Raw genomic sequence first — 26,357 nt, 5'->3', positions numbered from 1 at the left:
AATTTCCTCCTTTCAATATAAATGACTGATAATTAATTTGGATAATAATAATTTTACAAGGCATTATCCATATTAGGATGTTGTATGGACCTGTCAGATAAAACTTCACTGTCTTTTTCCTTCTAGATTGTGGTTCCAGCGAACACTCGTGACGTTGTGCTGGAGCGCCTGACCCCTGACACTCCTTACTCTGTGAATGTTGTGGCTCTGTATGCTGATGGAGAGGGAAATCAAAGCTCTGGGCAGGGGAGAACAAGTAAGAGGCAAAATTATGTTTATTTACTGCTATCTTTGTGTCTCTATTTGCTGCTTATATGAGCAGGGCCGGCTCTACTGCTTTCGTCTCCCCAAGCAGCACGCCGAATTGCTGCCGTGGACGACGGGGGTAGTTCATGTGCCATTAGAGCTGCTCACGCATTTCCACATGGGCAGCAATTCGGCAGCAGCTTCTGTCTTCAGCTGGAAGATAGAAGCTGTGCCGCCGCAGACAGCTGAACAAAAAAGCTGCCACCGAATTGCCGCTGCTGTGGAAATGTGCGAACCGCCCTAACGGCACACGGACTGCCCCCGCCATCCACGGCGGCAATTCAGTGCGTTGCTTGGAGGCAAAAACACATAGACTGCCACCCCTTGCAGATTGCTGCTCCAAGCACCTGCTTGAAATGCTGGAGCCTGGAGTCGGCCCTGTATATGAGTGAGGGATTGCCTACAAACAAATGTCAGGTACACTTCCCCATGTAGTTCTGCCAGTTCACCTGAGTAATGGCTTTTTCGATTTTAGACCTCCCTGGAACAACAGCTGCCAATTAGGTCAGATAATCTGCTGGTTGTAATGCAGATAAATTCTAACTATGGACCAGACTAGACTGACATTTGTGATGTAAGCTTAAATTGAACCTAGGTCTTTAGCAGTAAAAAAGTCCTTTGGCCTGTAACATTCAATTACAGTTACAATCCTAACTGTCTCTCTCTCTCCAAAACAAATAGCACATTAAAATGGACAGTTTGCTGCCAAAACAGAGGCATAAATTTGAGCTTGAATTCTGGATCTTGTCTGCCATAATAATCACATGAGTGCAACCCAGGGCCAGATTTAGGGGCAGGTGACCCAGGTGACCCAGGCTTGGGGTGTTGTTTTTGTTGTTAGCGACAAAAGGGAACATGTTTGAAGTAACGTGTTTCAGGTATTCCATATGTAGATTCATTTTTCACTAACCTCCTAGAATGTTCCAGACCTTTGCAGAATTTCATGGAATCTTTCAGACTTTCTGAGAACTACATTTTTCTCAAACCTCCTAGAATGTTGTTAGCCATGCCCTTGCGGGTATATTATGGTCGAGATGTCACCAGTCAAACAGTAAGATATAAATACAGATTTACAGATCCTAGTGTGCACATTTATTGTCTTATATGACAGGTATAAATCATGCATGCAAATTGTGCATCGAAATCGTGAAATGGGCTACAAATGCAATAAAAAATAAGGTATTCAAAATGTTAACAAATGAAGGGAGCGGGGCTGCTGAAAACGCTCCTTGCCTGTGTCCCCATTTGGTCTAGTGCCAGCCATGGTACAACCCATTGTAGAGAGCCCACAAAAAACTGCCCCCCATTACCTGAAACAGCAAAACCTATTTGTTATTACCTAATGTACATGTACATGCAGGGATCAGTGGAAGTCCTTGATGTGCACTCCAGGGCAACATCTGACCCACTGACAATGACAGTTGTATATCCCAAGGTATCATAGTGTGAAAGGACTTCTGTCTTCACTGCAGTTCATTGGTCCTTATACATATTCCCCCTTTAGCACCTCGTAGTGGGCCAAGGAACTTGAAGGTGTTTGATCCAACAACAAACAGCCTGTCTGTACAATGGGACCATGCTGACGGGCCAGTTCAGCAATACAGAATCATTTATTCACCCACCGTTGGAGACCCCATAGATGAATATGTAAGTACCTATATATATAATTCATATATATAAAATATATATACATACATATTCATTAATAAGCATTTAAATATCCTCTGTTGATATTAGAGAAAAACAAAAATATCTGATATTTGGATATTGTACATTTTGGTTGCTTAAGGGATGAATTGTTTGGGCATTATTATATAGGGCAATGCTAAGTGGGCACTTAAGGAGCTGGGTCTTAGTCTCTTGAGTGAAACAGTCAGTTCCACAGAGTAGTTGCATACATAAAATATAGAAAGACACCACGGCCTTGAAAGCAATGCATATTATAGTGTTAAAGTTGAGATCAAGGAGAAGATTCTGAGCTGAGCTTGTCACAATATGCTTAGTTCAAGTCATTGTGCTCAGGTAAATAGCCACGTGTTGCTTCACATACTATGTATTATCATGCTAAAACTCCCGGTAAGCACAGCACCATACAGTATATGCGGCAATCAGTAGGTAGAATGAGCTGCGTTAAGAAAGCTGGATTAACCTGAATTCAAATTTTATAGTACTTGCTTAACTTTCTGCTGTTTGATATTTATTTATTTTAATTTTGTGGTTTTGTCTGAATTGTAACAGTTTGTGCCTTAACTTTCTGCTGTTTCACATCAAGTTCCATGGCACAAAGATTTGGCCTATAGAGCACTGAATAGGGCTGAATAGGGCTGAATAGGGCTGGTTGAAAATTAGCCATTCAGAATTAGTTTTTGATGGGAAATTGTATTTTCAACTAAATAGTTTTTTTCTCAAAACATGTCTGCTTTCTGCAAAAAAAAAATTGACTTTCCTTAAAAAAACTACACACTGAAAACCAAATTCATGCTGATTTTCAGCCCCAGACAGAAAACATTTTGTCCAAAACCTCAAAATTTCGATGAGAAAATACCACAGCAGTGTCTCATAGGACTTGTAGTTCCTGTGCCTTATGCTCTCATTCTCTTCTTTGGGACCAGCTGCCATTTGGACTACATCTCCCATGATGTGTTGTGGCCATGGCTGTCCCATGATGCACCACAGTGTCTCTGTAAAAGGAGAGACCATGATGCATGGCTGCAGCAGGAAGCAAGTGGGATACCAGATTGCATAACTTAGGAAAATTTTGCACATCAAAATAATTATTGTTGACATTCATAAAACATTGATATGGTAATGTGGAATATTGTGTACAGTTTTGGTTGGCAAGAAGGATTTCCAGCTTTTAGGTAGAGAGTGGAGGAGGGTAATGGGATTGAGTAATAGCGTGACTGGTTCTGTCTGAAAAGGAAAGGTTAAATGTGCTTAGTATGGAGAAAAAAAGGAGACTGAGAGGGTATCTTACTATGGCTTTTCAGTTTTTAAAGGGGATGTAGAAGGATCCAGGACATTGTTTGGTCCAACTACTGTACAAAGAATGTGGAAAATATGTGGTCATGAAGAGAAGCTGCAGACTGTTAAGGTTTAAGCCAGATACTGGAAAGAGCGCTTACTTCTCATGAAGAGTTTTTGAACAATGAAACAGCTGTGGGAGCAGATGGCACAAATTAGGTGTTTTAAAGGAAAAAATCCAGCTGTTTTATAGGAAAGGTTGATTAGTCAGATAAATGTATTAAAATAATAACTAGTATTTGTTACTTTTGAATTTTGAATGTTAATGTGAAGGAATATTTGTGGAGGTTTCATCTTTTCTGTGCCTTGGATGGCTCAGACTTTATATTCTGGAGGCTGATATATATCTTGAAATTCATATCTGGTTTAACTGCAATGGCTCAGTGGAGATACACCATGAATTAATATAGCTAACTTGTGACAGGTAGAAAAAAGTCGTGTCTTTATCTCATTCCCCTCTGCACATAATTTATCATAGTCCCACCCGCTGTCATTCCATAGCTTCTCCTTCCCCAACCAGCCTCATCTTATCTGTGGATTTGGGAGAGTTTCCAGGCCCAATTCACACCTACTTTTCCCTTCTGTGTATGTCCATCCCATCTCTCTTTACCCTGCTGTTCTGGCCTTGTGCCTCGGAGAAGATGACCATGGTGTTTGTGGGTACTCTGCCTTTTCTCTACTCCACACTCTCACAACGGAAACACACCAACACCCTCCTCCCTTCAGTAGCTTTTGTCTTCTCTTGTTTATTCTCTCTCCAAAAACCCACAACAATAACTTGTCTTCTCTCCATGTGAGTGTATGTGAGGAGGAAACAAATCTTTTGTGTGTGTGTAGCTGTTTAATTCTTGAATGAGGTCTGGAGAAGCCACAGGGAGCTGTGGAATATCACTCTGGTGTGAGGATAGCTACAATATTATAAAGGGAAGGAGACGAGGAGTCCAATTTTTTGACAAAAGTTACAAAGTTGTACTTAAAAATAATTTAAACAGGCCTTGCTGTTAATTTTAGGCAGGATGAAATTGTTCTGAAATGGTAAAGCAGTGGAGTCTTCCTTTCAATAAAATGGATTTCTCTATAGCTGGATTAAAAAACCACAGCTGGGTATTTGCAGTGAAATACATCCACAAATTCCGCAAGGATTGCTCGTTTACAGTTCATTACAATTATAGGTCAGGTAAAATATTACAACATATTCATCTGTATTTCTCTCGTGATTTCTAGACAACAGTACCCGGAAGAAGAAATAATGTGATATTACAGCCACTGCATTCAGACACGCCATATAAAATTACTGTTGTGGCTGTGTATGATGATGGAGACGGTGGACAGCTGACAGGAAATGGACGAACTGGTAACTTAGCTTTAGCATTAAGTACTGTATTCTCATTTCTCCTCCTTATTAATTAATAGTTCTGCTGCAGTCGTGCCAGAGGCCCCCATCTGTGTGGGGGCCCTGTTGTACTAGGCACGATACAAACATATCCAAAGTCATAATTTCTTCTTCAGGGAGTTTACAGTTTACCTGTTATGCTGCTTTAAAAGGCAGTTGCTACTAATAACAATTCTAATGGTTATTCTTTCTTTTCAGTTGGGTTGCTTCCTCCTCAAAACATACATATTTCTGATGAATGGTATACACGATTCAGAGTTTCCTGGGATCCCTCACCATCTCCTGTTCTTGGGTACAAACTTGCATATAAACCTGTAGGTAAGAAAACCTGTCTACTTTGAAGAGAACACTTTGAAAACAATGAGTATTGAGTTAAGATATTTGGGTGGAAATATCCTGTGTATCCTCATGAAAAATGAGCCCTTTGCTTTAAAGGTGTTTTCTTTATTTATTTTAATTTGTGGGTTTATTAACTTTAAAGTAGTAAGAAGTTTTTCTGTTAATTTCAGTGTTTCAAAAGAAAGACTATTAGAACACCAGATACATTGTCACACACATTACAGCACATTTGATTTAATTACGTATTTGATATTTAATACAACATGTATCTCCTGTCCCAGGCCTGTTCTCTTCTCACTTACACCAGTTTTTGTATCTTTCATGGAGATGCTCATTATTTACACAAGTGTGTGAATAGAATCAGGCCTAGAGTTTGAATGAATGACAGTCCTTCAATGCTTTTATTTGACATGAGAATGAATCCACATTTGCATGCTTCTCTGGAAATTAAATTAAATTAAATACAAATTGCACTAGTAAAGCTACATTTATTTTATTAGCAGTGAGAATGTTTACTAAAGTAATAGGTTTAAGAAATAACAAGTATGTTTTTTAAAAAGAAGGACCAAGTTTTGGGGCAGGTCTACACATAAAATGCTGCATCAGTGCAGCTGCGCAGTGTAGCACTTCATTGAAGACACTACTATGCCGATAGGAGAGCTTCTCCCATTGGCAGAGTTAGATGTGTGAGATGCAGTCGCTATGTTGATTGGAGAAGCCCAGCTTCTAGACCTCGTGCTGTGTACACCCGGGGCTAGGTTGATATAACTATGACACTCAGGGGTATGGATTATATAAAAGACCACTGATAGTGCCATAGCAGAATGCTCAGAATTGTGTGTCTTTTTCTGTGATTCCCTTTAACTCAAGGTTCTGCTGAGCCGCCAATGGAGGTGTTTGTTGGGGAAGTGACTTCATACACATTGCACAACCTGTCTCCTAGTACTATCTATGATGTGAATGTTTATGCCCAATACGATTCTGGACTCAGCGCACCCCTGATTGATCAAGGCACTACATGTAAGTCCAAACCACTTTTATTGTAGTCACATAGGGTATAATTGTTGAAGTGATCTCATGTTGACTGAAAAGTCCATGTTTAGGGCCTTGATCCTTAAGGTCTTCACACTCCACAATTATGGATGCTCAGACCTGTGAGAATCAGGCCCATAAATAAAATGAAGCTTAGAAACCCACATTATTTAAACACTGCTTTTACTAATGGCTTGCAATAGACAACCCTCTAGTTCCATTTCTTAAAATTTGTTTGGCTGTAGCTGGGTTTGAGCCTGCAAGGTGCTCAACACCTGCTGCACCCATTGGCTAGAATGTGTTCAGTAGATTGCAGGGTGCAGTCAGCACCATGCAGATTAAGGCCCCTCACTGCTTCTGAGTGCATCTCATGGGTAATAGTGACTGACTACACATTCCATCAAAGCTGAATGTGCTCAGTGGAGGATTGTTTTGTTGCTGAACTCAGTTAATGAGCCATTTGAGATTTCAGCAAAAAAGGATGAGTTGTAAAATCCTGATTTTTTTAAATGGTCTCATTAAAAGCTCTTGGCACTGCCAGTAAATAAAATAAAATACAACGGGGCCTGAATCTGATGCACTTTCCTCATGCTAAATATCTTTATAAGTGATTCTGTTGATTTTAGTGGGACAGCCCATAGAATCAGAAAGTACTTAGCATAATAAAGAGTATCAGAATTTGGGCTTTGGTAAATAACAGAGGTCAGATCTGTGGGACTAAACAGAAAGAACAGAGATGAATTGACTAGAACTATTTTTTTCTTCTGTGTACATTTTTAAAATAAAACCACATGCGGGCAAAATTTACTGCCATAGTGATATATGGGCCAGCACTACTGATGCCATTGTTCTTTCTGATCTGGTTAATTTGATATCTAATGTATTATATTTCCCAGATAATAAATTGAACACTTTCCCTTTTTGCAGTGTACTTGAATGTCACTGATCTAACAAGTTACAAGGTGGGATGGGATACCTTCTGTATCCGATGGTCACCTCACCGGTCAGCGTCTTCCTACAGATTAAAGCTAAACCCATCTGATGGTAAATCCTTTGATTCCTTGTGAATTCTGAGGGCAGATGTACGTGTCGGTTTTATGCCATGACTAACTAAGGATTGTAATGTGACAGGCTGAGGGCCCTGAGTTTGCGATAATTACAACTCCAGTGCCTCCCCCAGGAGGCAAGCTGTGTTGGTAAAACTCCCCAGGCTTGCATGCAGCCTGCCTTTCTAAGAAGATGCAGATTGGAAATTAATGCTGCTTCTATCCATGTTAACTCCCGCTAGGATTTCCCAATGGAAATCTGCTGCTCACCAGAGGTTATGAGTGCATACTATGGAGAGCAGCTGCTCTCTGCCTCTTCCCCTTCAAAGCGTGACAGCTCCCCAGCGGGCAGAGCACCCACCACACAGTGTTGCTGTACAGAGGCTTTCTTGGGCTGGGAAGAGCAAGCAGCAGAGGTGCCATTCATCCCATTTCAGCACCCTCCCTACCTGCACTTGCCCTTGTTTTGTTCTGCACACCTATGGAAAGGGAAGTACTGGACCCTACATCTTCCTTCCTTTGGGTTTGTTTACACAGGATCCCGAGGACAAGAAATTACAGTACGTGGGACAGAAACCAGCCACTGTTTCACTGGCCTTTCACCAGACACCGAATACAATGCTACTGTCTTTGTTCAGACTCCGAACCTTGAGGGACCGCCCATCTCTCTGAAAGAGCGCACATGTAAGTCAGGGGCAATATGAACAGTAAGTGTGTGAATAGAATGGGATGGAAATAGTCCAGACTACAGATTTTACAATTGTCTTGTTTGTACAAGACATACAATACCACAACTGAGGGGTCTATTTTGCTGTGTCTCCAAGTGTAAGTCAGTGGGAAACATCCTGAACTGGGGAACAGACAATAGCAATTATTTGGGGGAAATTCAAATGGAGTATTATCTTGCTCAGGTTAATCCCATTGGGCAGTAACCACGGAGTGAGAGATTTCTCAGTTTGTGTAAAAGTGGCAGAATCTGGTCCCTTGTCATAATTAAGGACTTGCTTTTGTAACAGCAGATTTTTCTTTGCTGATTAGGAATTACTTGCTTTGGTCACCAATAAAAGCATTGATAGTTCTTTCCTCAGTCAGACACAGGGTAATTCACATGCGTGGAGTCTTTTCTTGAGTAAAATGTTACATTAAATAAAAGTTTTTAATTGTTTTACTTCAGTCATCAAACCTACCGAAGCACCAACTCAACCGCCTCCTCCTCCTCCACCTCCCACAATCCCACCAGCTCGGGATGGTAAGTGTGCGTTGTAGATTCGTGGTATATTTTGTCTTACTTGCTGTCCATCCAGACACTCAAAGGTTAGATTGAATTATATTTTTCCTAAATTGAAGTAACTTCAAAAATATATGGGCCTAATGATCCTCTGGCCCACTTTGGACCTTTGCGGCAGCTCTGACACCATCACCTGCCTTATGTAGACAGGGGAATGATGCCTGGGCCTCATTCCCTTGATACTAGCTATTTGCCAGGGTGTTGCATTGGGCTCAGATAGCAACTGGGTCATGGTAGCAATGTGCGTAGATTTGGGGGAATGGCCATGACTCTCAGTATGCACTGTGGATTTGTGAGCTTTGCCTTTTAGCATATGAACCTATTTTTGTTGTAGATTGCCAAGAAAACTGGTGTTAAGTTGCAGTCTTCAGGGTTTTGTTTCATATGAACTTTTTGCACATATATGCCAAAATTTGACCTGAGATGTCCTTGAATGCATAGTGTGAAAACCTGCAAAACCCAGGAAATGCAAGAGATACACGCAAGAGAAACACTACTTTAATATTTAAGAGTAGTCTGCAGGTTGAGAATGTGACTGAAGTTTGCTGAATGTTTGCTCATCTTTCTTTCTTTAAAATTATCAAAACAGTGCTGTTTAGTCCACAGTCCTAAATGAGGTGGGTGTTTTAGAGTTCATTGAGCTGTTTGTCTTTCAGTATGTAAAGGCGCCAAAGCAGACATTGTGTTCCTGACTGATGCTTCCTGGAGTATTGGAGATGATAATTTCAACAAAGTAGTGAAATTTGTTTTTAATACTGTTGGAGCCTTTGACTTAATCAACCCTGCTGGAATTCAGGTGAGTAATTTCCATTACATGCTTTTTGCAGGGAAATTAAACAAACAAACCAACAAACCTGAATTCTTAAAGTCTCCTCTATCTTTTTCTATTGTATAGGATTTCTGCCAATTATTCTGGTACTATGTTGTGTGTATATATATGTGCACTGTGCTATACAAACAACAAGGAAAACACAGTCCCTGTTTAAGAGTAGATACCCTGAAAGACAAAAGACAGATGGCAAGCAGATGAAAGGGAATCAGCATACACGCAGAGTGGTTATGGTGCTCTGTGGCCAATGTAATGTTAGTTGCATGTTTTTGCTTCTTTGTGCATATAAAATATCCTCAGCTGCCCCTCTCCATAGTTGTTATGAATGGGCTAATTTTTGTGTCTCAGCAGAAATGGGCATTGAGAAGGAGTGTGGTGATGAATGAGGGTAATGTCTTGGTGTGTTGGTTCAGAAAGGATGGTGCATGTGCAGTGGGCAGAAGAAAGCATGGAGACAATTGCAGGAGAAGTGGCAAAGAGGATTCACTGGATGAAATTGGATGCATCTTTAAAGAGAAAGCTATAAGGAATATTGGAGAGGCTGAAACATCTTGTCTTTGTCCTAGGTTTCTCCATGTGTCCCTGCCAGACTCCTGAGGAGCCTTTAATTATGTCTTATGGTAATCTTCCCATGGTCAAGACCCTACATCATGACTGTTTTCCTTCTAGATAAGGGGAACTGGATAGGAGCTCTGTCTCGCTCTCATGAGCATTGCTCTTTGATTAGCTAGAGGTGAATGGCATGAGTAAGAATGTCTCTGGAGCTTTGCCATCACCGCTTTGTGCAAGACCATCTTCCCATGTAGGAAGGAAGAAAGTGATTTTCCTTGGAAGGATGTTTTATTTCTGTTTTTCTGAAATGCAGCACCCAGTTATCTTGCTCATGAACAGTTCTCTCCTCCTTCATGCATGCCTTTAGGTCATTGGTTCCCCCTATTTCATTCTGCAGACATACTTCTAGAAAGAAAGATCTCCTCCAGTATCTCCATCCTGCCTAGCTCTAACCTCACACTGCTTGGTTTTCAAACATTTTTTCTTCTTTGGCCCAACAGGAGAGTTGCTGCAAATTAGCAATTGGAGGAGAATAGCTGTGAACTTCCTGGGCTTATTGGGGAAAGACTTAAAGCTCCTTTCCTTTTTTGTCCAGGGCTAGTTACACACATTCTTAGTTCTTTATTTTAGACATTTATGAGGATTAAAAAAGATAAACTTATTTCAGTAAGTGTGAATACTTAGACATCTGCTCAAGACCACCTTAGTAAGGCATGCTAATAATAGAAATGCGACAGTCTAGAAGAAAGGACAGTAGCAAAATACGGACCCTGGACTTCAGAAAAGCAGACTTTGACTCTCTTAGGGAACTGATGGGCAGGATCCCCTGGGAAGCTAATATGAGGGGGCAAGGAGTCCAGGAGAGCTGCCTGTATTTTAAAGAAGCCTTACTGAGGGAGCAGGAACAAACTATCCCGATGTGCAGAAAGAATAGCAAATATGGCAGGCGACCAGCTTGGCTTAACAGTGAAATCTTCGGTGAGCTAAAACTCAAAAAGAAAGCTTACAAAAAGTGGAAATTTGGACAGATGGCTAGGGAGGAGTATAAAAATATTACTAGAGCATGCAGGAGTGTAATCAGGAAGGCCAAAGTACAATTGGAGTTGCAGATAGCAAGGGATGTGAAGAGTAACAAGAAGGGTTTCTGTGTGTATGTTAGCAACAAGGAGAAGGTCAGGGAAACTCTGGGATACTTACTGATTAGGCAACCTAATGACAGATGATGTGGAAAAACCTGAAGTACTCAATGCTTTTTTCCCCTCAGTCTTCACAGACAAGATCAGCTCCCAGACTGCTGCACTGGGCAACACAGTATGGGGAGGAGATGAGCAGCCCTCAGTGGTGAAAGAACAGGTTAAGGACTATTTAGGAAAGCTGGACATGCACAAGTCCATGGGTCCAGATTTAATGCATCCGAGGGTGCTGAGGGAGTTGGCTGATGTGATTGCAGAGCCATTGGCCATTATATTTGAAAATTCGTGGCAATCAGGGGAGGTCCCAGACAAGTGGAAAAAGGCAAATATAGTGCTCATACTTAAAAAAAAAAGGAAGAAAGAGAATGTGGGTAACTTCAGACGGGTCAGCCTCACTTCAGTCCCCGTCAAAATCATGGAGCAGGTACTCAAGGAATCAATTTTGAAGCACTTGGAGAGGAGGAAGGTGATCAGGAACAGTCCACATGGATTCACTAAGGGCAAGTCATGCCTGACCAACCTGATTGCCTTTTATAATGGGATAACTGGCTCTGTGGATATGGGAAAAGTGGTGGATGTGATATATCTTGACTTTAGCAAAGCTTTTGATATGGTCTCCCATAGTATTCTTGCCAGCATGTTAAAAAAGTATGGATTGGATGAATGCACTGTAATATAGATAGAAGCTGGTTAGATTGTTGGACTCAGCAGGTAGTAAGCAATGGCTCGATGTCTAGTTGGCAGCTGGTATCAAGCGGAGTGCCCCAGGGGTCAATTCTGGGGCCAGTTTTGTTCAACATCTTTATTAATGATCTGGATGATGGGATGGATTGCACCCTCAGTAAGTTCACAGATGACACTAAGATGAGGGGAGAGGGATACACTGGAGGGTAAGGATAGGATCCAGAGTGAACTAGACAAATTGGAGGATTGGGCCAAAAGAAAACCGATCAGGTTCAACAAGGACAAGTGCACATAGAAAGGAAGAATTCCATGCATTGCTACAGGCTGGGGACTGACTGGTTATGCAGCAGTTCTGCAGAAAAGGACCTGAGGATTACAGTGGATGAGAAGAAGGAAATGAATCAGCAGTTTGCTCTCGTTGCCAAGATAGCCAACGGCATATTGGACTGTATTAGTAGGAGCATTGCCAGCAGATCGAGGGAAGTGATTATTCCCCTCTATTCCACTCTGGTGAGGCCACACCTGGAGTATTCCATCCAGTTTTGGTCCCCCCCCCGCTACAGAAGAGGTGTGGACAAATTGGAGATAGTCCAGCGGAGGGCAACTAAAATGATTAGGGGGCTGGGGCACATGACTTACAAAGAGAGGCTGAGGGAACTGGACTTATTTAGTCTGCAGAAGAGAAGAGTGAGGGAGGATTTGATAGCAGTCTTCAACTACCTTCCAAAGAAGATGGAGCTAGTCTGTTCTCAGTGGTGACAGATGACAGAATAAGGAGCAATGGTCTCAAGTTACAGTTGGGGAGGTCTAGGTTGGATATTAGGAAACACTATTTCACTAGGAAGGTGGTGAAGCCACTGGAATGGGTTACCTAGGGAGGTGGTGGAATCTCCATCCTTAGTGGCTTTTAAGGCCCGACTTGACAAAGTCTTGGTGGGGATGATTTAGTTGGTGTTGGTCCTGCTTTGAGCAGGGAGTTGGACTAGATGACCTCCTGAGATCTCTTCCAACCCTAATCTTCTATGACTGCAAGGAAATGCAAAATGAAATATACATAATATACATAGGCAGAACATTCACTCTAGGTTTACATGGATATATACAAATATACAAGATGAGTTAACGTTCCAGTTCAGGAAGTATATTATACTGTATGTATCAAATGACTTAAATTCTGGCACATTCCCTATTAATTGCTATGTCATGAGCTTCTTGCATTTTTTTGTAATCTTTAACAGTTTTTATAAGTGCTATATTCCCAAGCTGAACTAGAGAATCAGCACTAAATATGGTGCCACCATAGTTCTAACAAGTATTTTCTAGTGAATGCATTAACTAATAACTTGACCATTGTTATATCTATATTTACATATAACTTCAGTCATGGGTTTCCTTTTTCAATGGTGACTGACAACATAATTCACTTTAGTGGAGAGATCACTTGAAGCCACACAGGTCAAAGGCTGAACGCTGTGCTGCATTTCATTTCAGGTTTCCTTTGTGCAGTACAGCGATGATGCAAAGTCTGAATTTAAACTGAATACATATGATGATAAGGCCCAGGCTCTAGGAGCACTTCAGAATATTCGGTACAAAGGAGGAAATACAAGAACAGGTGCGTCTGATGAATAACGATGTATTCCTTCCCAGTAGTCCATTTTTTGAAAACCTATTCATTATCTTAATCCTCTGTAGTTTAAGGCCAGGCCTTTATGTTCTACTCGTATTAGTTATATTAGTTCTTCAAAGCAAATATTTTCAGTGGCAAATGTGGTGTGAGTCCTCATTCTTTGTGCAATTTGCAGGCAAAGCCCTTACATTTATCAATGAAAAAGTCTTGACTTGGGAAAGTGGCATGAGGAGAGGTGTGCCCAAGGTACTTGTTGTTGTCACAGATGGTCGGTCACAGGATGAAGTTAAGAAAGCTGCTGCAATCATACAGCACTCTGGTAAGCAACCTGTAGAACGAAGTTGAGTTTGACATTCATTTTACTAAGGAGTTTAAGTCATGCAATTTAACATATGGGTGTATGACAGTATCAGGTATTGTTGGTCCTTTATTCATCCTAAATAGGTAGTGGTTCCTGAGAGAGACATTTGAATTACAGTATATGATTTGAAATGGCTCAGACTATTTTAAGAATGTTAAGATTGACTGGACCTAATTCTGGCCTCTTCTTTCTCTGTGGACAGAGCAGTCTTAAACTGTTTGCTGGGAATTCCCCTTACATAGTTACAGAACTTGTCCTATATCACTCCTGACCCTTATTCGGAGGGCGGAGACATTATTAAGTGCCCTTCAGTCCAGTGATCCCAATCTGCTGGAATGGCCCTTAGAGCATTTTTAATGCTGGCACAAGTTAGAGCAGCCCTTCATTTACTCTACCTTGAGCAGGGGTCTGACCAGGCCCCTGGCTCTCTCACCCCGGTTTTGAGGAGGAGGTGGCCAGCTATAGTCCCTCCTTAGATGGACCAAGTGTAATTTACTGTATCTGAGGCTCTAGTTCTCCAATTCTGCATTTTTAGTGCATATTTTGATATACAGTATAAGCAGCCTGGTGATTAATTTCCTATAGAAGCATTTGTTGTGTTTCCTTACCTTAGCTCTGTTTCTTTGTGTCTGTTGATTAAGACTCAGATTGCTTTGTTACCTTGGAATTCTGTATTTGTCCTCCTTGGATTTCATATTAGCTATTAAAAATTGTTAAATTGGCCAAATTCAGCCCAAGTATAAGCAAGCATGCTAAAATCATAGTTACAGGGCTGATTGTAGCTCTCAACTTGTGTTTATATCGTACCTGTTTTGATTGCTAATACTTACTGAAAACAAGAACAACAACAAACAACCGAAGGCTTAAGAAAGCTTAAAGTGCATAATAAAGGCAGTTATATCATATTTGTTGAGCAATACATGTGACTGCTGCCATCAGTGTTTGGGCTGAAGCCAGCATTTGAAATGGTACTTCTTGGGAGAATCACTTTTGCATTCTAAACTGTTTGGCGGAAAGTCCGTTTCCTTCTGCCTCATCTTTTCCTCAGTCTTCAGGTGTATCAGGGAGGTGACAAAGAAAGTGGTAGAGGGGATTTATTGATAAGATGAAGTGGTGAGAGAAGGAGGAGGAGGAGGAAATGGGAGAGAGATATAGGCAGAGACAAAATTATGCAAAGTCCAGAAGCTGAAGAAGATAAGCTAACATTGATGTTCAAGGCAAGAAGATGCCATTAGAAGGATTTGAAGAGGAGAATGACATGGTCTAAGACTCAGATGATGAAGATGACTTTAGCCAGGGTGATTTGGATGGACCACGGGAATGAGATGGAAATCAAGAAGCACAGAAATTAGGAGACTTCAACAGTTAAGGCAGAATGTAACCAAAGTATGGATAAGGATTTTAGACATAGGGACAGAAAGGAAGAGTCAGATTTTTGAAATGTTGTAGAACAGATAGGATTCGGTGGCAGCCTGTATGTTTTGTGAAAGAGTAAGGAGGCTGTCATAGCAAGTTTGTGAGCTTGGATGATGGAGAAGATGATGATATTGTCCAATGGCATTGGAAGAAGGGGAGCGAGTTTTGGAAAAGACATGAGGGGCTCATCATAAGCCTTGTTGAGTTTAATTAGGTGATATGATCTCCAGAGTATATATCAGAAATATAGTCAGATGGAAGACTGATGAACAGGAGAGGTCAGAGATAGAGAAGATTTGTAAACTGTTGGCATGGAGATGACAGTTGAAGCTTGGTGAGTGGATGATTTGCCCAGGGATAAGCTATAAGAAAAACAGAAGACCAAATAGTAGAGTCTTGAGGGTTGCCAAAAGTGTGGAAGAGGAGAGGAAGAAGTGAACTGGAAGGAGCAACCTGACAGGGAGGAGAGGAATCCAGGATGAGAGAGTGATCAACAGTGCCTAAAGTGGAAGAGTATTTTTTTAATCATCCTTTTTATTGAAGAGCAGAGCCTAACTATTTTTGATTAGTTTGTCTTGGGAGTAACCCAGAACTGTTATGCTCTTCGTTTCTCCTCAAATGCCTTCCTGTAATGTTTTCAATGATCCCTCTCATAAGATAATATCGTACATTAGAAAACAGTTTCATTTTCAGCTTCCGGGGGTTTATATAGTGGTGGTTTAATACCAGAAAATTCAGGGTTTCTATTCAGTGTCTTCATTGGCATGAGTTTCTTCACCCTATTCTTGCAAAAGGAAATGTTCAGAATAGTATACGTTCCTCTGCTTGGTTCAGGGAGATTGGCTGGGCACTTCTGATCTAAATTGTGTACTTAGGTTTAGTATGTCTCTTCCTTGGGTGTTCAGTCATCTAACTCATAGATTCATCCATTTCAGCCATTTATTTAGCAGCAAGAAGACCCCATAAAAAGACTCCTTCTGCCTCTTTCAAACCGCTTAGTGCAGCTGAATGATTCCATAACAGAACTTCCCTTCCCTGCAGTACATGAGCCCTTTGCGCCACATTTTTGCTGTTGGTTTTAAATTATTGTTTCTTCTGTTTCATCAAGGTAATGGAGAAAAAGTTTCTCCATTTGACATCCCTTGGTCAAAAGCATATTGAATACTCTTCTCCATTGGGTTTTACTTTATTCTCTATTTTATCCAGAAGTGCAAAGGGACTGGGTTCAACCAAAAGCATATTCTATTTGCATTATTTGGTTCTTGTGTTTTTTAACAGAGAATACAGTATCTCTACATGATGGGGATTTGATATTGAGTTACTGAGCCAATGATAATGTATAAGCATGTATATTCATTGCATTTTCATATAACAAACATTATTTTTGCAGGTTTCAGCATCTTTGTTGTTGGTGTAGCTGATGTGGATTACCATGAGCTGTCAAAGATTGCCAGCAAACCCAGTGAACGTCATGTATTTATTGTTGATGATTTTGATGCCTTTGAGAAGATTGAGGAGAACCTCCTCACTTTTATTTGTGAGACAGCTACCTCAAGTAAGTAAGAGACAATGTTTCTCTCACAAGCTAGTAAATTTGACAATGTACTGCTACAACTCTCATGTCAAGGTTTTCCCATTTACACCTTTTTAAAGAAATATTAATATATATTTCCAGTGAGCAAATGCATGTTTCTTCTTCAAGTGCTTGCTCATATCCATTCCAATTAGGTGTGCGCGCGCCGCGTGCACGTTCGTTGGAGACTTTTTACTCTAGCAACACTCGGTGGGCCAGCAGGTCGCCCCCTCGAGTGGCGCCGGTATGGCGCCCGATATATACCCCTGCTGGCCCGCCCACTCCTCAGTTCCTTCTTACCGCCCGTGTCTGTCGTTGGAATGGTGGAGCACGGCTAGCCGTTCTCCACCTCCCTAGCGTTTCACTCTTTTGCAGTTTAGTGTATATAGTTCTGTTATTATAGTAATAGTTGTAGTTATAAAGTTAGTAAGTGTAGTTGTAAATAGTTATACAGAGGATCGGGGGTTCGCCCCTTTTCCTCCCCGCGGTGCCGGGGCCCATGCCCGGTTCACCCGGCTTTAAGCCTTGTGCGGCACGTCATCGGCCGATGCCAACAGGAGATCCACATGACTCCTGCCTGAGGTGCCTAGGCGAGTCCCACCTCGTGGACAAGTGCCGGATCTGCAAGGCGTTCAAGCCCCAAACGAAGAAGGAGCGGGACAGTCGCCTGAAGCAGATCTTGATGGAGGCAGCGCTGACTCCCCCACCGTCGGCACCGACTCCGGCACCGGGGCCAAGTGGCGCCTCTGCTCCGGACCGCCCGGCACCGGCAAAGGCTTTGACTTCCCGCTCAGCACCAGCCCGGCACCCTAGCCGGCACCGCTCCCTCTCCCCGAGGAGCAAGAAGCACAGGGCTCCTGCGGTGCCTACAACTGCATCGCAGTAGGAGCGTGCCTCCAAACCTGACCGCCCGGCACCGTCATCCGCTGCGGCACCGAGTGTCGTCGCACCGTCGACTCCGGCTCCTCAGGGAACGTTGAGTCTGGTGCATCTCAGCTCCCCTGTGAGAACAGCGGTTGAGCTCGTCACGCCCTCCATGCCGGAGACCTTCTCCGTTGCACGCTACCTCATCGCCATGACAGAGCCCGAGCTGCCCCAACCCCCGGCACCGCCGGTGCGGGTTCTCCAATCGATGGGCAAGCCCACCATGGTGCGGCCGCATTCACCGGGCACTACTGGGCATCGGTCCCGTTTCAGATTGAGGGACCACTCTCAGTGACACCGCTCGAGATCCAGACGCCGCTCGCAGTCCCGAGACCGCTACCTGCGGCACCGGTCATACTCGCGGCACCGTTCAGGATCCCGGTCGCCGTCGTACTACTCTCGGCACCGGTCTAGATCGCGGCACCGACGTTCCTACCGCAGCCGATCCCGGCACAGCAGCGGATGGCACCGGTCGACCTCCCGGCACCGAGCTGGTAGCAGGTCCCGGTCCAGATCAAGGTACCACCATGATTCCCGGTACCGCTCGCCGGCACCGCGCAGTGACGTCGGGGTGCGCAGAGGCCTGACGCAGTCATCGACGGCTCCTCCATGGCCTTCAAGGCACTCGTCCGCTTCCTCCCGAATGGACAGCGCCTCTTACGGGGGTTCAGATGTGCAGGCCCACCCGGACCAGGGACCACCACAATGGTCCTTTTGGACGCCCTGGGCATACCACCAAGCCCAGGGTGAACCTTTGGGCCCCGCTTGCTCCCGCCAATCGGAGCATCGAGCACCGGAGGCCACGGTCAGCTGGCCCCCCCCTCAAGTTTGGAGGAAGCCCCTATGGATCCCGTGGTGCAGCAGGATGCTTGGGAAGTGGAGGTCCCTCTGGACGAGGCTTCAGTTCAGGAACCATTCCTCACTGGGGTGTCTTCTTCCTCGTCCCCAGATGAGGCGGTAGCGGGCACATCTTCATCAGGGCCCCCGCCGATTGATCTCCGGGCACACCAGGACCTTCTGAGGCGAGTCACTCAGAACATAAACCTCCCTATCGAGGAAGTTCTGGAAGTGGAGGACCCGGTGGTGAGCATCCTTTCTGCGGAGGCACCGACCAGGGTAGCCCTCCCCTTCATCAAGTCGATCCAGGCAAAGGCGGATACCATCTGGCAGTCTCCGGCCTCCATTCCACCCACTGCCCGCGGAGTGGAAAGGAAGTATATGGTACCATCCACGGTACCCCGTAGAGGTACCCCTCTATGTACACCCCGCTCCCTGCTCCTTGGTGGTACAGTTAGTCAATGAGTGGGAAAGCCACAGCCAACAAGCTCCTGCGCCAAAATCCAGGGAAGCCAGGCGCATGGACTTGCTGGGCCGCAAAGTTTACTCCGCAGGAGGCCTTCAGCTCCGTGTGGCGAACCAGCAAGCCCTCCTGAGTCGCTACAGCCACAACACCTGGGAGGCTGTCGGCAAATTTACGGAGGTGTTTCCCCAGGACTCACGCCAGGAATTTTCATCTCTCCTGGAAGAGGGCAGGAGGGTCGCCAGGACCTCCCTACATGCGTCCTTGGATGCCGCAGATTCGGCAGCAAGAACACTGGCATCGGGCGTAGCCATGCACCGTATATCGGGCGTAGCCATGCACCGTGTGTGCATTCCCAGTGACTGCATGATGACTCAGTTATCCTTCAGGCTCTGACGCCTGGGATCTGTCTTCTCAGAGAAAAGGCCCTGCCCATCGAATGGCAGGTCCTGAATCGTGTACTGTAGCTCCGGCGGTAGTCCGGAAGACTGCAGCCCATCATGCGGTCACTGGGAATGCACACACCCCAGACTCAGAGAAAGCCATTCCACCCCTACCATCAGCACACTTACCCCCCGCCTCGCCCCAGACAAGATTTCAACTGGAGGCGAGGTCAGCCGAACCGTAGATGTCAACCACGTCCTCAAAGGGGTAATACTTCCGGGTCCGACAAGCCACCGCAGGGACCCAAGGCAAACTTTTGAAGGTGCGCCCGAGAGCAGCTTACCAATCCCTTCCCTGGATCCACTTCATTTCCTCAACCGCCTCCACCCCTTCCTGCCGTCATGGTCCCAGCTAACCTCGGATCGTTGGGTCCTGCGCAAGGTGCAGTTTGGTTACCATCTTCAGTTTGTTTCTCCATCTCCCTCCTATCCTCCCTCCTCATCCCTCTTCAGGGACCCCTCTCACGAGCAACTGATCGTCCAGGAGGTTCACAAGCTCCTGCTCATTGGAGCTGTAGAGGAGGTGCCAAGGGAGCTAAGGGGCAAGGGGTTTTATTCCCGGTACTTCTTAATCCCCAAGTCAAAAGGGGGCCTTCGACCCATCCTGGACCTGCGAGGACTGAACAAATTCATCAAAAAGTTCAAGTTCTGCATGGTAACCTTAGGAACCATCATTCCCTCCTTGGATCCCGGAGATTGGTACGCCGCTCTCGACATGAAGGATGCATACTTCCACATTGCGATCTTTCCCCTGCACAGGCGGTATCTTCGCTTTGTGGTAAATCAGGACCACTACCAGTTCACGGTCCTCCCCTTTGGGCTCTCCTCAGCCCCCCGGGTTGTGTATGGCGGTCGTCGCTGCTGCCCTGCGCCGCCGTCGTATCCATGTCTTCCCTTACCTCGACGACTGGCTCATTCGAGGCACGTCGGAGGCGCAGGTGAGTGGGCACATCGCCGTCATCAGGGAGCTGTTTGCAAGCCTAGGTCTGACCATCAACCCGGACAAGTCCACTCTGGTGCCTACGCAGAGCATAGAGTTCATCGGGGCAGTGCTAGACTCCAACCTCGCAATGGCCAGCCTCCCTCGGCACCGATTCCAAGCCATAGTGTCCATGGTCACAAGCCTGCAGGCCTTCCTGACCACATCTGCTCGAACGTGCCTCGCTCTCCTGGGGCACATGGCCGCATGCACCTTCGTCACCAGACATGCAAGACTCCGCATGCGCCCGCTGCAGACCTGGCTCGCGTCTGTCTATCGACCAGGCAGGGATGCCATAGACACAATCGTAACGATTCGACCGATTGTTCTAAATTCCCTAGACTGGTGGACAACGCCCTCCCAAGTGTGTGCGGGCCTACCGTTTCACGCCCCTCAGCCCTCAGTGTCCCTGACAACGGACGCGTCATCGCTGGGCTGGGGTGCGCACCTGGGGACCCTGCGTACACAGGGTCTATGGTCACAGAGAGAGTTGACTCTTCACATCAATGTGCGGGAGCTTCGGGCAGTTCGCCTAGCATGCCAGACATTCCAACGCCATTTGCACGGCCGTTGTGTTGCGGTATTCACGGACAACACAACGACCATGTATTACATCAACAAGCAGGGCGGGACCTGGTCCTCCCCGCTGTGTCAGGAAGCAATACGTCTGTGGGACTTTTGCATAGCCCACTCTATTCATCTAGTGGCCTCCTTTCTCCCGGGAGTGCGGAACACCCTTGCGGATCACCTGAGCAGATCCTTCCTGTCCCATGAATGGTCCATCCGTCCGGACGTCCTTTATGTCATTTTCCAGAGGTGGGGGTTTCCCCAGATAGATCTGTTCACCTTCAGATTGAACAGGAAATGCCAGGTGTTCTGCTCTCTACAGGGTCGCTCCCCGGGCTCACTGTCGGACGCATTCCTTATACCGTGGACGGGTCGTCTTTGCTACGCCTTTCCACCCTTCCCTCTCGTCCACCGAGTCCTGATCAAGGTCCGGAGAGACAAGGCCCGCCTCATCCTGATCACTCCAGTGTGGCCGCGGCAGCCTTGGTACACCATGCTGCTCGATCTGTCCCTGGCGAATCCGGTTGCCCTACCTCTTTGGCTGGACCTGATCACACAGGACTTCGGCAGGATGCGCCATCCGGATCTACAGTCCCTCCATCTGTCTGCATGGCTCCTGGCTGGCTAAGCCAGTCCGAGTTGCACTGTTCCGATGCAGTACAGCAAGTGTTGTTGGGCAGCAGGAAGCCTTCCACGCGTTCAACCTACCTAGCGAAGTGGAAACGCTTCTGCTGCTGGTGTAGCCAGCACGGCCACGACCCACTCGCCGCGCTAGTCCCCACCATTTTGGACTACGTGTGGTCTCTCAAGCAGCAGGGCTTAGCGATCTCCTCTCTGCGCGTCCACCTCACGGATATATCCACCTTTCATCCAGGCGAGGCTGGCAAGTCCGTGTTTTCTCACCCGATGGTGTCAAGATTTATCAAGGGCCTGGAGCGACTATACCCTCAGGTCAAACAGCCTGCCCCTACTTGGGACCTGAACCTTGTCCTGACCAGGCTCATGGCGCCCCCTTTCGAACCCTTAGCCACATGCTCGCTGCTGTACCTGTCCTGGAAGGTGGCCTTCCTAGTCGCTATTACGTCGGTCCGGCGAGTCTCGGAGCTTTGGGCTCTGACCGTGGACCCTCCGTATACGGTGTTTCATAAGGACAAGGTACAGCTGCGACCGCACCTGGCATTCCTCCCTAAGATAGTCTCCGCCTTCCATATTAACCAAGGTGTCTTCCTGCCAGTCTTTTACCCAAAGCCACATTCATCCTGAAGAGAGCAACAGCTCCACTCCTTGGATGTCCGAAGGGCTCTCGCGTTCTACATTGAGAGAACTAAACCCTTCCGACGTTCACCACAATTGCTTGTGGCAGTAGCGGAACGAATGAGAGGCATGGCAATCTCCTCCCAGCATATCGCATCCTGGGTCACGTCCTGCATCACGACATGCTATGACTTGGCTCATGTGCCAGCAGGGACCCTTACCGCCCATTCTACCAGGGCCCAGGCTTCGTCGGCTGCGTTTTTGGCTCATGTCCCCATACAGGATATCTGCCGTGCGGCCACATGTTCTTCTGTACACACCTTCGCAACACACTATGCGCTGGTCCAGCAAGCTAGAGACGATGCCGCTTTTGGCGCAGCGGTTTTACAGTCTGCTACGTCTCGCTCCGACCCCACCGCCTAGGTAAGGCTTGGGAATCACCTAATTGGAATGGATATGAGCAAGCACTCGAAGAAGAAAAGACAGTTACTCACCTTTGTAACTGTTGTTCTTCGAGATGTGTTGCTCATATCCATTCCACACCTGCCCTCCTTCCCCTCTGTCGGAGTAGCCGGCAAGAAGTAACTGAGGAGCGGGCGGGCCAGCAGGGGTATATATCGGGCGCCATACCGGCGCCACTCCAGGGGGCAACCTGCTGGCCCACCGAGTGTTGCTAGGGTAAAAAGTCTCCGACGAACGTGCACGCGGCGCGCGCACACCTAATTGGAATGGATATGAGCAACACATCTCGAAGAACAGTTACAAAGGTGAGTAACCGTCTTTTCTTATTTAAGTGGTTATTATATTTTTATCTTATCTCCTACCCTGAGGTGATACTCTATTAAAAATGAATAAACAGTAAGTGACAATTATTTTTCTTTGAAGATCTAGTAGAATGGTAGCTAAAATGGACTTCTGGACAGATTTCCTCTTTACCACTGTTTTTTGGCTGCATTGGGGATGTAGCTAACCCGTGTCTAATATTACTTTTATAAAGATCTAAAATAAAATCCATCTGTTTTCAAATCTGGAGTCCTTCTATGGCAAAAAGAATAAAAAAAAGGGAAATATTTGTACATTTGTATCATCTGCAACTATGTGTTCCCATATTGCCTCCTCCACATACGACTAAGAAGCCATATAAATCTGCAGTTTTTCCTTGTGAATCTGAGTCATAATATGCAGTCTGACTCATGCATAAAAGATCCATGGAAAGATTGTGTCATTGTGCCCATTTCTTTTTATGAATTGGGCTCTTAAAATAAAATATACTTGAAGCTCATCTGTTTGCTATTCCTTATATTCCAGCATGGTAGAAATAGTACATTAAAAAGCCTCATAAATAAGGATTTGAACATTTCACCAACATACTTGGAAATCTACTGCTTGATCTTGAGCAGAATAAAGCTTAAGATCACAAACAGATGATAATTATTGTAGTGGCAGATGTTGGCTGGTAATTAACAATAGTTCAAACTTACGGGAATAAAATCTTTTGAAAATATTTGTATTTCATGATTCCATTTGAATTTTTTAAAATAACACAGTTTTCATCTGTTTCAGCTTGCCCTCTCATTTACTTGGAGGGATACACTTCACCTGGTAAGAATCATATACAAACATCCTAGCATAGGATAATTCTGAAGGTTTTTTTTTTCATTTATCATGATTTCTCCAAATTGTGTTTCTCTCCCCTCCCCCCAAAAAAGGTTTCAAGATGTTGGAATCATACAACTTAACAGAGAAGCATTTTGCCTCTGTACAAGGAGTATCACTGGAATCAGGATCCTTCCCTAGCCACGTGGCATACAGACTCCATAGAAATGCTTTCATCAGTCAGCCTGCATCGTAAGTTATCTGTGAAACCTGTTTTCCTGGAACACTGTATATAGGGGGGAAAGTGAGGAAGGATAATAGAATTTATAGATAATGGTATTAATACCTGCTGGAGGATGAGTTTTATTTTGTTTTTGTTTTTACTGAAGTCCAAGAAATACACTCCAAAGAATGTGCGACCATTGCTCTGATTAAACGTTATTCAGTTCCTTCATTAGTGGTCCTTATATTGGTAATTCCAGCTTCATGATGATGATCATGATTTGTATTACTGTAGTGCCTAAGAGTCCCAGTCATGGACCAGGACCCCATTCTGCTAGGCATTGTATGAACACAGAACAAAGAGACAGTCCCTGTTCATTTCTCAAGAGGATGCCTCATATAACCAGGCCTACTTTAGTTAATTAATTTAATTCACATTACAGGCCCTACACAATAAAAAAATGTCCTCTGTGGTTACTTGTACAAAGAAACCACTTAGCCAGAGAGACTGTTTTTGATTCTGAAGGATAAGTGCCATTTGTTTAGCAGTTGTAACAGGCAACACATTTCTGCCTGTGGTCACAATGCCCCAGGTATGTGACACCACCCAGCCCAGTCACCATATTGGACAAATGGAGAATTTTTCAAGGAGCTATGTCCTGAAGCAAGTCTTCCCTAGCTGACCACTCTGTTCTAGAGCTCAGCTAGAGAGATACTGAGAGGGGTTATGTGGGACCCTCACAAAAAACAGAGCTAGCTAGAATAAGAGGAATCATAGAATCATAGAAGATTAGGGTTGGAAAGGACCTCAGAAGGTCATCTAGTCCAACCCCCTGCTCAAAGCAGGACCAATCCCCAGAAGTCCAGTCATAGAGGAGAAACCCCTTTCCCTTCCCACCATGAAGGGAGGATCCAGAAGATTCTTCTCTTCCCACTCAGGTAAAGTTTAGAATTTAGCGTTGCTCTGCCAGAGGACACGTCTAGAGCCAGTCCACCCCTCTCTCTCCCCATTTTTTATATCATGTAACTCGAGTTGTCCAGTTATGGGAACTTTTGACAGCTGTGCAATCCTACCGGAATGGATAGAAGGGGGCAGACAAAACATAGAAGAATTGCCAAATATAAGGAATAAATTTAAACAGGCTCTTTCGCCTTCCCCTTGCCAGCTTGCTCAACTCTCAATGTGCCACGGTGGAGTATTTGGGGACTTTTTTTTTTTTGTCTTCTTTGGTCAACCAGTCTCTCTCTTTGATAGCTTGGCCTGGGAAAGAGCAAAGCTCTATGGTTTTCTGGATATTGCAGGACTCATAAAGTGCAGATAGTTTGCATTCAGTAGAATCTTATAGCTTGCTTTACCATTTTATTAAGTCAAAGCCTGCACCTAAGTGGGACCTGAGTAAGATGTTTTCTGTGTATTCAAATTAGGAAAAATATTGAAGAATTGGCTGGCTAACTGTAAGGAGAGAGAGAGAGAGAGAGAGACAGAGAGAGACAGAGAGAGAGAGCGCGCAAAAATAGCCTCTGTGGGATCTTCTTGATACATGTATATTATATAAAGCCAGAAAATTAAATTCAATTTAAACTGTAGTGTTCAGGAAATCAATGCTCCCTAGGAATCCTAATGGCACAGTTGCATTAATATCTGAGTTATCACTTGATTTTGAATTATACATAGGTTTGTCATATTCACTTGCTTATCTTGTCCCTTATGTCAGACGCCTTTTATTGAAGCAGCGATATGGTTACTGTAGTAGCGTGATACTAAATGTAAAGGGTTGTCAGTCTTATCCAAAATATATAAAAGCTTCACTACCGGTTTTTGAGGTTTCTCCGTTTTAGCTCACGGTGCCATATGGCCTTCTCAGCCAATGGCAGAATTTCAGCAGTAATAGTGTCAGCCATGTTGTTGGCTAAATTGAAACAAAATTTGCTCCTCCTCACAGTTTCCCTCACATCCACTCTGCTGCTTCCTTTTCACTCCAGACTTTGCTCAGCCAGGTCTCCGGGTTCCCTTTAACATACTTTTATTTACTTGTGGTTTTCTGTCATTTGGTGTCCATGACACAAGCCTAAAAATCCACAGATGACAACTAAGGAAGCGTGTCCGAAACGCTGCACTACATCTGTGGAATAAATTTAATGTCTCCTTCTCCCATTGCACCCTCTGCATGTGAGCCAGCTACAGCTGAGTTCTTTGTGCTCCCAGTGCCTGCCTACTCAAAATGAGATGTGCATGGCAAGAACTAGGTTATGGCCCATCCTCTTCCTATATGGATCACCAGCTGAGTTTATATGGGAGCAGCCCACTTCACATCCTGTAAATGTAACAGAGGTCAGGCACCAAAACCCTGGCTGAGTCAACCAGAATGCCTTGAAAATGCCTATTCTTGCTGGTCCTGCATCAAT

General features: G+C 44.8%; 1 protein-coding gene across 7 annotated transcripts in view; it reads left to right on the top strand.

The window, feature by feature from the left end:
- Positions 1–26,357, top strand: part of COL12A1 (collagen type XII alpha 1 chain) — a 144,924-nt gene that overhangs the window by 80,099 nt on the left and 38,468 nt on the right. For 6 of the 7 annotated variants that reach the window (XM_030555772.1, XM_030555777.1, XM_030555771.1 and 3 more), the window contains 14 exons: positions 127–256; positions 1,811–1,953; positions 4,555–4,684; positions 4,922–5,041; positions 5,933–6,082; positions 7,022–7,138; positions 7,678–7,824; positions 8,315–8,389; positions 9,085–9,224; positions 13,178–13,301; positions 13,492–13,635; positions 16,484–16,648; positions 23,697–23,735; positions 23,843–23,981. In XM_030555772.1, the coding sequence (XP_030411632.1) occupies positions 127–256; positions 1,811–1,953; positions 4,555–4,684; positions 4,922–5,041; positions 5,933–6,082; positions 7,022–7,138; positions 7,678–7,824; positions 8,315–8,389; positions 9,085–9,224; positions 13,178–13,301; positions 13,492–13,635; positions 16,484–16,648; positions 23,697–23,735; positions 23,843–23,981 (1,763 nt within the window). The remainder of the gene's footprint in view (positions 1–126; positions 257–1,810; positions 1,954–4,554; positions 4,685–4,921; positions 5,042–5,932; positions 6,083–7,021; positions 7,139–7,677; positions 7,825–8,314; positions 8,390–9,084; positions 9,225–13,177; positions 13,302–13,491; positions 13,636–16,483; positions 16,649–23,696; positions 23,736–23,842; positions 23,982–26,357) is intronic. The other variant, XM_030555776.1, reaches the window with a different exon arrangement.

This window comes from Gopherus evgoodei, chromosome 3 (genome assembly GCF_007399415.2).
Source record: "Gopherus evgoodei ecotype Sinaloan lineage chromosome 3, rGopEvg1_v1.p, whole genome shotgun sequence".
NCBI classification, from domain to species: domain Eukaryota; kingdom Metazoa; phylum Chordata; order Testudines; family Testudinidae; genus Gopherus; species Gopherus evgoodei.
This window is presented reverse-complemented; position numbering and strand designations above follow the sequence as displayed.